The sequence below is a fragment of the Lissotriton vulgaris genome, unplaced genomic scaffold (assembly GCF_964263255.1).
Source record: "Lissotriton vulgaris unplaced genomic scaffold, aLisVul1.2 SCAFFOLD_2463, whole genome shotgun sequence".
Lineage (NCBI taxonomy): Eukaryota > Metazoa > Chordata > Amphibia > Caudata > Salamandridae > Lissotriton > Lissotriton vulgaris.
Window position 1 is genome coordinate 84458 of NW_028254174.1, and position 12240 is coordinate 96697.

Consider the following 12240-nt stretch of genomic DNA (forward strand, 5'->3'; position numbering starts at 1 on the left):
GCCCGATTAATGCTAATCGTTGGGACTCCTTTCACAAGTATTAGCTTTTGTGCATCATAGTCATCTATCCTCTGCCTTCATCCTAACCCATTTTACAACCACTGTTGACAATAATGGCACACTTTTGTCTGATCATCTGTGGTCAACATTGAGCAAAGCATAAGTGCATCGTCCCCTTCAAGTTGAACAGTGTGGAGCAAAAGGCATTTGGTAGTTTTCACATACACAGCCAGATTACTATTCTACCAACTCTGAACAACCAAATTGAGAACTTGTGTTAAAAAAACACACAAATGTTAATGCCTAACACAAACTTGTGAAAAAGTGAATGCTCTTAAACACAGAAATACAGGCTTTTTTGAACATATGTCAAGACTCCTAATGCATTTTAACATCCTAAGAACAAGAACAGAGAGTTTCCGCCTATAACAATGGGAATCTGACTCTCCATCTCAATCAACGTCTATAGATAGTTCAAGGAAGCAAGATCCACTTTTAGGTCCTGCCCCACTTTGTGAAGACCCTGAATAATACACATAATGTTAGCTTACTGGGCCTTTGCAACAGCATGTTCCAGGACCTCCTTTAATATTTCCTCAATCCTCTAAAACAGAAGTCTTAATCCTTGCCATCTGTACCTTTTTAACCCTCGTATACCCCTCTACTTCTATTCAGATATCAAGCAGGACTGACCCATGGTACACAAAAAGTACCTCAGTAATTCCTCTCTTTAGTTCACAAATCTGCATTTGTCATCCATCAACCTTTCTCAGTAAGTAACGCTTTATGTGCTAGCATGCCACTCCACGTGCTAAGGGATACTGTTTTATCATCACCAAGCTTGCCTGTAATGTGTTCTCACCACTCAAGACTGAGGTTTCACTGAATGATTGTTTTGTACATTCACACTCTACCACTTCTTTTCTGGCCTCTTGGGTTGCTATTTATCCCCCTAAAACCGTGATGGCCTGGTTTTCATGCAACCTTTAACCTTTATTTGGCATTTCAGTTTGAGGAGGTGATCCATTTACTGAATCCAGACATCTGGGAGAAGAGTTGGTGCTTAAACAAAAACCGGGAAATTATTCGGTAGAAGATAGTGCTACCATTATCTGTTCAAATGGTGCTGTAATTGGCCAGTGAACCTCACCATTTGGAAAGGGTAGCCCTGATTCTTGTAACCCTTATGGGCTAAGCAAACTGTAAGAAGCCCATTAGGCTCAGGGGAAAGGATTCTGTTGCCAAAGTCCTGACTTTAAAGAGCTTTTGTGGAATTTTCTTGTGAGTCTGTAAGCGTCAAACTTCAGAAAAGGCAGCTTGCCCAAGTAATCCTCTAATGGAAGCTTTTTCCAGTGGTTTTTCCCCTGAATAAACTCTTTTAACCTCATGCTTCGGTTTAGGAGACATATTTGGCAAGTAAGGAAGAATTATACAGTCTACTTTGTTCAAACCACATTTCATCAAGTACCAGATTACTAAAGTATTGTAGACATAAATAGTGGTATAACAATTATTCTATGCTCACCACGCAGGCAAGTAATTAACAATGTGCATTTAGGGATGTCGGCAGGCTGAGTGCTTTGAGGCTGCAGGGGGCCCAAACAGGGCGGGTGTTAGGATTGGACAGGTCTCCAGATAAGGCGAGTACACATAATGGTCTTATTGCCTTCTTTAGGGACACGCAGTAAGATAAAAATATATCTGCATACCTGTCGGCTTGCGGATGAGGGTGAGGCCAGCTGTTTAAGAGTGCGATCCCATAACAGTGAGTGGTGAAAAACACACACACTTTAGGACGGCGATGCAGGCTTGCTAAAAGGATAGCCTTATGGAAGTCTGCAGAGGCATGTTCTTTTTCGCCAAAAGATCTATGGGCATGATTACAAGTTTGGCGCAGAAGTGCTGGCACAATGCCGCCTCCGCCATGGCCGGACTGGGAACCGAAACCTGCCTTGGCAAACAGCTCGGCCAGCCCGTGGGGGGTTCGGGGGGGAGTGCTAGTCGGGGTGTGCTAGTGAAAAGCACAACTCCCTTCTCACTGCTGCTGCTTTTGTTGCAGGGGGGCGATATTACGCCCCTGGTAACGAAAATGGCCCCTAGGGATATAAAACCTGCCCCCACCCTGGCGGCCCACCGGAAAGACGCCTGGAGCCCGCTACGGTCTGGCCCCAGCCTCCGCTGCGCCAATACTGAGCAATGACCGCCGGCCATATTATGAGTTGAACTCATGTAACACGAGTTCAGCTCATAATACGGTTGGCAGTCCTTTGCCCTTCCCATGGCGGTGCCTGGAAAACAGGCAACGCAATGGGAATGGCAAGAAAGGTCCAGTACAGCTTGGACAGTGACATCCATGCAGTGATGGAACTTTGTGGGGATGCAGATAGGGGGTCACATGTTGTGACTCCCTGAATGTATCCCCCATGGTGGGGTGCACATGGGAGCCTTATAGGACCTCCTTTGTTCCTCCACCTCCAGCCTTTTCATGGCAGGACTCCTGCCATGAAATGCTGGCGGTGGATGAACTTGTAATATGCTGAGCATGACTGTGCCAGTCCTCGCTCAGCATATTGCATTGTGGGGCAGATGAGCCATATTCCTGGCGCAGCTGGCAGTGCACCCCTGATACGACTTTGTAAGTTGTGATCAGCATAACAGTGGATCGCCACCCCTGCGCCACCACGAGTCTTGCAGTCGCAAGACCGCCACACATGTAATCCAGCCCCATGTTATTCCTAGCGTGGAAATGTTATAAGATAAATACTCCAATGCAGAATCTTTAGTGATAAAAATGCGCATGGCATATGTTCTACTCTTGGGTGGAACTTGCAGAGGTGAGAGTGGTGCGTGTATGTGTGTGTATATATATTACCCATGTACTGGGTACAGAGCAGTGGATAGGTTCTGTGTCCCATAATCCCATAATCCGTGGGTGGCTTGGATACTCCCTTAACACAAGAGCATTCAGTCATTCAATCCAAGGTCTAGTTTGTTACGGCAGAAGTGTGGCCTGCTTGAAGAGTTTAGAGTTTAACATCTCCTCATGGTTGTCACTGAAGAGAATTTCAATTCCTGTCACTGGATTTCTTCCTTACTGCAAGATATTTCCAATATTTTGCTAAAATTATGATATTTTCAGGAATACTCCAATTATTTGTAGGAATTGATTGTGCCCGTCCTACTTCTTTTCAAGTTTCTTTTGTTTTACTTCTGATAATGTTTGCAGTATTGCATACACCATTGCTTCATTAATCCAACTTTTCTGCCACTATTCCCTTCACAAACTACCTCATTTGCTCTTTTTGCTACTTGAAGGAAAGAAGTCCCAGCAGGACTCCAGCCTGATCCGCAGGGCCAAGGAAGAGAGTTGGAGTCAGTGGTCGCTTCGAAATGGCATGCAGACCCTGCCAGAAATCATGGAAGATTTCCTATGGCAGCGCGGAGTGGAAATTCATAAGGACTCCCCAGTAACTGGATTGGAGAGAACATCAGACAATGGTTGGAAGGTAGGAAAAAGCATAGCTCGGGAACAGAGGTAACATTTATGGCTAGTGTTAAAGCAGTGAGTATCTTCCACTTCTATTAGATACTATGCACATTACCTTAATATATTTTAGTATTAAGCATCGCACTTTACAGCCATTTCCCACATTTCAGATCTTAAATAAGAAAATCAGTCTGTTATGTGATAATGCAGAGCATAATATATTGAAATTTAAAATAAGGAGTATGTGGGTCTCTCATTTGTCTAATCCCGGACAGATAGGGATGATTGTCGCAGAAGCATCTCTGTTTGACCAGATATCTTTTGGCGTGTTTCCACTGTCTTTTTTTTCGGACCTCCTGGTTTTGACTCTGTTGTTGCTGGTTTAGTGTCTTTGCGCACTTTCTCACTGCTGATCAGTGTTAAAGTGCAAGTGCTCCTATGGTAAATAGCGCTATAGATTTGTCTTTCCATGATTGGCTTTTTAATTTACTGCTAAATCCCTAGTAGGGCCCTAGGTGTGTCCAGGGCCTGTAAATCAAATTCTACTATTTGGCCTGCAGCACTGGTTGTGCCACCCACATAAGTAGCCATGTAAGTGCATTTCAGAACTGTCACTGTAGTGTCTGTGCGCAGTTTGTGACTGCCATGTCGACCTAGTAAGTGCACCCACTTGCCAGGCCCCAAAACTTCCTTTTTCTTACCTGTAAGGCACCATTCAGGTCGGCCCAAGGTACTCCCCTGGGCAGGTTGAGGTGTATGTGAAAGGTAGGACATGTACTAGTGTGTGTGACATGTCCTGATAGTGAAATACAGTGTATTTCGATTTTCATTATTGAAAAGCTATGTGTGACATAGGAATGAATAGGAGTTGCTTTGTAATATCTTACAAGCATAACTTTCCAGTGGGACAAGATAGAAGAATGGAGTTTAGTATGCCATAACTCGGAATTAAAAAATACAACTTTTAGTAATAATGGTTTTTAAATTGTGTGTTTCAAAATGGCACTTTTAGAAGGTAGGCATTTTCTCGCTTAACCATCCTGTGTGCCTCAGCTGGGGTGTGGATTCACTGTCTGGCTTTGGAGTGACAGGGTCTGGGGTTGTGCATTCACTGTAGACACTGGGGGGGGGGTTGAGGTGAATCATGCCTTTCGTGGATGAGTCCGGGCTGGGTTGAACAGACCTGGGCTGCATTTAGAGTCGTGGGAGGAGAGTTCCTGGTAACTGTATAAGCCTGGTCTGTCATACTCAATGCTTTCTCTACCCCCTGCCAGCAAGCTGAACCAGAGAGGACAGAACTGATTTGGACTAAGCACAGAGGTTGTCTGCCACAAGATAACAAAGGGAAATGGCTTATTATTATTGGGGCCCAGAACCCAGATCTTAAGTACGATTTTGGATTAAGGAACTTGCCAAAAAGAGGAGCTGGATAAGTTTTGTGGAGGAACTACTAGTTTGCTGTGTGCCTTGCTGTGTTGGCCTGCGTTGGCTGCTTCTAACTTGGGCAGAGAAAGGGCTGGACTGAACTTTCTGCAACTTCTTTGTTTCAGTTTCTCCAAAGACTTGAGGTAGAGCCTGCCCACAGTTCAAGAAGTCTTAGGAACAGACAAGAATTCAAGTTCATCTGCTACACGCACTGGTAACTGTGTGTTTTGTGCTGCAACAGAAGAATAATCAACCCAACGCCGTCACCGACTTCGCTGCCGGCTCTGTGTCCTGAAGGCACCTCAGAGGACACCGCTGCACTTGCACCGCAGCCCTGGTCTCACCGGCGATGCCGCCTGATGCTGCCACCTAGCCACTGTGTACACCGCGACTTGTGGGCACAGCACTTCGCACTGCCTCGCTTCACACTGCCGCACTGGTATACCTGACAACGATGCACCATGCCGACATCGACACCACTGCTTGCACCGTAGGTCGAGGGCACCGCTCGTACGTTACATGATGCAGCGCTCTCATTCCGCAACGCAGCCTTGGCATACCAACGCCTGCGCAATCGACTCCAGTTCGTCAGTGAACGACCACACTTCAGTATCACTGACGCTGCTGCTTGCACTGTGACCTGCCAACACTGTGACGAGCAGTGCATCACTTCGCAATGCAGCCTTGCTCTCTTCTATACCGTTCGACAACTGCCACTGAGCCGCAGCCGGCAACGCTACACTTCACACCGCAGACCCCATGCCTGCCGATGCCAGCGCTTCTTCAACCGCACGAAGTTCGGTCTGCAACGCTTGTAACTTCAATGGTCCGACAACTTCTGCAACCACCTCCACCTCCAGATCCAGAGCCGGCCAACCCAGGCTCTTCGGAGCTCACAGCGAGCTCTCCGATGCCCTGCATTTCTAAAGGACCTGTTTTGTGGGTCTTCCTGATGCTGTCGCAGGTCCGCCATGCCGCGGTCAGCCAGAACTGTTTTGATTTGTTGTTCACAGTGCCGCAATAGCGAAGGAACGGAAGCATTGACTTCAAGGAACTGTATTTTAAGTCTATTTTTGCTTATTGATATTTCTAAGAACTGTATGGTGAATTTGTATCGTTTTTAGTCTTGTTTTGCACAGATAATATATTGGATATTTTTCTAAAACTGGTCTGGTGTCTTTTTGTAGTGTTTGCTCTATAATACTGCTGGTTATGTGCAAATGTTTTACACAATTTCTCTGAGATAAGCCTGACTGCTCATGCCAAACTACCAAGGGGGTGGGTGGGGGTTTTTTCTGTAGTGTATCCACCTTACCCTGACCAGAAAGGTAGGTCACTACTTGGACAAGGTAACAACCTTCCAACTAGAGACCCCAATTTCTAACAATCTGTTTGATTTTTTTAGTGGTCTTGATGGCATGGACATTTGGGATGTATGACAAATGCATTGATAGCGGAAGATCACCTTATCCTTAAAGTAGAGTTCTGCTCCTGTAAGCTATAGATGTTTAGACCTACATTGTTTCTAACTGGGGTTAGCTACAGTTGACCAGCCACTCACTCGCCTCACTCACTTGTTTACTGTTTCATCTCTATACCTTGTTTCCCATTTAATCTCCAAGATCTGTTTTTAGTTTGTCATCTTTCCCTCTGACAAGTACTTAAAATCTGTATAGCACAAATCGAGTAAAAAGAGAAATGAAGGTGAATATGTTAATCCCCTGTCTGGACCTGCTCTAGTGGAAGGAATATTATTGTGGACAGCTGGGATGTGGCTGGTGACTTTTGTCTGTAGGTTATGGTTGTGTACTGTTATACCACAGCCTTCATAAGTGTGTGCTTCCTTTTTACCAGGTCATGTTGCCAAGTGGAAGTGTGAGAGCCGATCATATCATCAGTGCAATGCCAGCCAAAGGTAGGCATCATCTGGGCTTCTGCCGTATACAGGTTTTAAATTGTTAATGAGTCCTGTTTTTCACTAATAATAGCTTGTAGAAAGTGGAACTAGAGGACACATTTTTTAAAAAATGTATTAAATCTTTTTATTGAAATTAGATGTGACAAATGGACAACAATCATTACAACCACATATTTTCGTAGTGATACTGCAAGTAAGTGCCAGAGGAGGTGCACCTCCCACGAGTAACATCAGCCATATTTATTACAGTTTTAGCGTGCTTAGTCGTTGTGCAATGTTATCATCCTTGGACAACGGGGGATTTGCAGATCCCACCCCTATGTGTTCCAGCTATCCCAGATCTGTGTCCACTGCACCATCTAGCAACATAAATTGTTTTCTCAGTGGCCATGGACCAGTTCATATCCTTGCTCCAATCCGCTAGTCGGCGGTTCCTGGGCCTTCCACAGCCTTACTACTATACATTTCGCTACCATCAGTCCCAAGGTAACCCACAGGTGCCCTTTGGCGGTAAGGTCCGTTGGCCCCCAGCCGTTCAGGAGAACTAGTTTTATATTTCATCAATCTTTTGGCCCAATACACTTTCCATAAGTCCCACAATTCCCACCCAATATCTATGCATTACAGTTCATTCCCAAATCATATCTATGAATGTGCCTACCTGTCCACATCGTCTAGTGCAAGACTCATCAGAGCTGTACCCCATTTGGACCAGGACTGATCTGGCAAGGTACGATCTATGCAGGATCTTGAGCTGCACTAAACGCAACCTAGAAGAGATGGCCACCTCGAGATGAGAAGCCACCGCCGCTAACCATTCATCCTCGTCCAGATCAACCACATTTTGGTCCCACGTAGCACGCAGATGGTCCAGTGGGTCCGGCAAGTTTTTTTTCAGCTTTTTATAAATGAGCGATATGGCTTTTTTTGGGTAAAGCCCCCCTTTTCTCAAGCTAGTCAAACATGAGCACATCCCCGGACCTCCACATGTCTCCCACCCTAGAGATTCCGATAAGATCCCACCGATCAAAGCCCTTCGAGCGATTCAAGCGTCCTAGTTGGTTGCATTTCCAGAGCGGCGTGGCCTTCGTGATCCTGCCTTCCCACCTCAGACTTTGCAAGACAGTCTTTCATATTTGTATCGCGTGCGCAGTGGGTCCCGTCAAGTTGGGGCCCAGCGCGTACATAGATTGCTCTCCCAAAACTCCCACCCGGCAGCACCCACCTGTCCATCTGAAAGACTGGGTCACCCTGGGGTCTGTACATGCATAGATTAATAGCTGCAAGGTGAGAGGCCCAATAGTAGCTCTTTATATCCGGTTACCCGATTCCCCTATCGAACCATCCCCTTGTGAATTTATGGAGAGGTATGCGCGGGGGCCTACTCTCCCAGAGCAGCTCTCTCAGGAGGCAGTCAATTTCTTTGAAATACAAGGTGCTGACATACTTTGGGGTGTTTTGCAAGGCATAAAGAAAGCGGGGAAGGGACATCATTTCAAAAAGGGCAGCACAACCTAGTAGAGAGAGTGGGAGCGTCTTCCAGTGCCTGACGTCTGATTTGAGACATGTCAAAGACGGTAGGAGATTTAGTTCATAAATTCTACTGGGATCCTTGGAGACCCTAATTCCCAAGTACTTGAAACTGTTGACTGCTTTGTTCAGTGACAGTCTGCGCGGGAACGGAGGTAATCTCCCGCTAAGGACGTAGATCACCGACTTGAACCAGTTGATCCTGTAGCCGGCACAATCCCCAAAGACGCTAACGATGTCAAGAAACACGTTGGGAGGCAGCCAGCGAAGCCAGGTGGAGCAAGATGTCATCTGCATACAATGAAATGTGATCCTCCCATCCCAGAGCCCATTTACGGCCGCTGACAACAGGATCGGTCCGGATCCACATAGCCAGTGGCTCTCGCGTCAGGGCGACAAGAAGCGGGGACAAAGGGCGTCCCTGCCTGGAGCCCCTGCCTGGAGCCCCGGCTAAGAACAAAGGTGGAGGAAGTCCTATTATTGACTGCTACCTGGGCCAGAGGTTTATGGTGGAGAAGTCAACCCCACCCAATGAATTCCGGTCCGATTCCCAATTTACGAAGCACGGCAAACATAAAGGGCCATTCAATGGTGTCAAAGGCAGCAGCGGCGTCTAGTGACACTACTACTGCATCCTCCTCTATCGTTTCCGCTCGACCGAGCATGCCGTGATGTCGGTGCAGGTTGCGGGCAGTGCTCCTTTCGGGCATGAACCCCGACTGATCCGGATGGACCAGGTGGGTAATGACCTTCAGCAGTCGGGAGGGAGGCCAGGATTTTCGCTAAGATCTTAGCTTCTCTATTCAACAGTGAAATTGGTCTGTAAGAGGAGCATTTGTGCTTTGGCGTTCCCTCTTTGTGAATAACAACAATGTTAGCTAGTCGTTGGTCAACGGATAGTAGTCCCTTTTCTTTGCTTGTCAAGAACATGCTAGTAAGATACAGTGCGATTTTACTCAAAGTGAGTTTAAATAGTTCTATTGGTACTCCATTAGGGCTCGTCGCTTTCCCACCCTGCAAATCGTGGATAGCTTTCCCCACCTCAATGTCCGTAATTTCTAGAGCAAGTTCAAGGCGTTCTTCCTCAGTAAGGGACGGCAGTGAGATGTCCCTCAAAAAGGAGGCAGCCTCCTCCCCCGAGTGCGGAGTTTGCGTAGTGTAAATGGACTGATAATATTGCCCAAATGCATCTGCTATGTCTTGAGGGGCTGTTAGGCGGGCGTCGGAGTTAATCTCAGTCTCATTCACTATCTCATTCACCACCTGGTGTGCCTGCTCCCGCCTGTCTAACCAAGCCAGTAACTGACCTACTTTATCACCGACATTGTATATTCTGCTAAGCGTGGCTCTATGATACAGCTTGGCAGTTTCTGTTGCAAGGTCGGCGTACTCCTTATTTTTTAGGTCTCGTAGCGAAAACAGCGCGTAAGCGCTGTCTCGCCAGAGATCTTTTGTTACTGACTGTGCTTCCCAGGAGACAGTACCTGGCCGCGCGCATCTCGCAAAAGGCGGTTGGCGCAGGCCACGCGCGCGGGAACGCGCTCGCCGTGGCTGTCTCCTGGGAAGCGCAACAAACATACACTGGCACACCTCCCCCTGCACGCATGCGCACACACATACACAAGCACACATACACGCACAGAGAGACATCCCCCCCCCTCCGCCGTCGCACACACAGACACACACACACACACGCACACATACAGGCATCCCCCCCTTCCCCGCTCACCGGCACTCCGGACTTGTGCAGCCTCCGACCGCGGGGCTCTCCCTCGGTCACCACTGCTCCTCCAGGCACTCCGTGGGCGCGGGCTTCACAAAACGAAAGTCCCGCCCCACGGTAGGTTTCGTTTTGCGCGCGCACTTCCACTGCCCAGAAACTGGAGCACGTTACGAGACCCGCGAGTATTAAGAAAAATTGAGAACACCGTCTCCGTTCCCGCCCTAACTATCTCCACTGCCGGTTCCCTTCACCCTTATTTTGATCCTCCTTTAGCTGTTCGCTCTGCCGGCATTTGGCATCTTCTGTCGCACAAAACGTGACGTCACCCAGAGTCTGAGACTAGAATGCTGTTACGATATTGACAGGCGGACAGGCGTTATTACCCAATTTACCAGAAAAGCTCATTTTCCATCACACAATTATTCTGCAGGCATGTCTTCCAGTGCTGACATGTTAGGGTTATATTAGCGTACCATGGGTAGGTTTTTAAGACGGACATTACAGCAAAAAAAAAAAAAGGACTACCTTGGAAAGTAGAATGAGTCTAGCATTGTTGTGAGTCAGGACTTGGGAACGTAGACTAAAGTGTCCATTTACATACGTGCTCCTCAATGTGCAATCAATGAGAGGGGCGATACACATTCCAAGATGGCTGCGGCGCTACACAATCCAACTTTGGCTAAGGCATCGGAAGGCGAGTAGGCTCTCTTCTACCTCTGGCTGCGCAGCAACTGGGACGTAACTGAAAGCAGGCGAGGCCCGGGATGTGTAAAGTATGTGCGTTCAGGTAAGTTTGGAAGTGGGTTTGCTGTGATTCTTTATAGGTCGATGACGGGAGGGGATACTTGTTTGAGGGGCATTTGCTGGCGTTATCAGAGGGCGTCCGGGGCTGCTTAGAGAGGGCAAAGATGGTCCATCATTGGTGGTGGAGGATAAGCTGGCGAAGAGGGGTAATAAATACCGAAATGCAGGCAGCTATTTTTTCCCGGGCCGGCTACCTGATGCTCGTAAAGAACAGCGGGTAGAGCCCTCTACGTTTAGATGGTATATGAAATGGCCTAAACGAGGACCATCAGGAACGATCTTTGTATACTAGCCCTCCCGATGCTTGGAGGAGCTTTACACCATGCTGCTCGCTAATGTGGACACCCAAGGCTAGTCGGTGGGGCCCTCTGTAAGGTAGGCCTCGACTGCACATCAGGAGTGCATGAGCCCTGGGCCCTATGCATTCAATCAGCATTGCAGCCTTCCGATTTCAGTGCAAATTTGAGTATATGAGCAGTGCAGTGCTCTAGGTCTGTGAGGGGGTCTGTTAGCAACAGCTAACCACTCACAAACAATGTTTATATACCAATTGTAAATTAAAAAAAAAGTTATGCAAAGCATTGCCAGAGACAATACCAGTAACTCAAACTTTAATGCTGTGAGACCTATTGCATTGCAAATGCTTGTAATACAGAGTTGCTGATGTGCCTCACCCTCATCCCTCTCCCTCAGCGTCTCCTCTAGTTGGGTCAGTGTAGCGTGCTCCTCCTTCCACAAGCCCACTATTTGGGTCAAGGCTACCCCCCCCCCCCCGGATAACGGTTTTATAAGCCTCCCATAGCACCACCGGTGACTCAACCGACCCTTCATTTTCCTGTAAATATAGTTCAGAGTCGCTCAATATTTTGTCACTGACTGAGGTACCAGGGATTAATCGGGGCCATGCGGCCTACCATAGGGTCCCCAACCTCCAGCCGACAAAGTATCGGAGAATGATCAGAGATGCCTCTGGCTAGTTGTCGAAACGCTAACAACTTGGTGTTCTAATGCTAGGACATAATATATTCTAGATATACTGCGGTGGGCACCTGAATAATACGTGTACTGTTGCTCATTGTGGTGCATTCTCCACCAAACATGAACCAGGCCCATGGCTCTGAGGAAGCCGTGGATCTGTGTTCGAGAGGGCGGTAACTCCCTCTTGGGGCCATCGATCCATCGCATCTGAGACAATCGAGTTAAAGTCGCCCGATCTATAGTCTGCCCTCTGGCAGTGCTAGGAGGAGATCTCTCTGATCCCTAAAAACCTGGGCCTGCACACCCGGTGGAATATAAACAGAGAGGAGGTTCATTCCCCTCCCAAGTCCCAGTGAGGACAGCGAACCTGCCAAG

The 12240-nt window shown here is 47.6% G+C and overlaps 1 protein-coding gene across 1 annotated transcript in view; it reads left to right on the top strand.

The window, feature by feature from the left end:
- PPOX (protoporphyrinogen oxidase) overlaps positions 1–12240 on the top strand; it is a 203116-nt gene that overhangs the window by 42332 nt on the left and 148544 nt on the right. Inside the window, exons 6-7 of the mRNA XM_086951574.1 lie at positions 3316–3506; positions 6767–6827. Coding sequence (XP_086807700.1) covers positions 3316–3506; positions 6767–6827 — 252 coding nt within the window. The remainder of the gene's footprint in view (positions 1–3315; positions 3507–6766; positions 6828–12240) is intronic.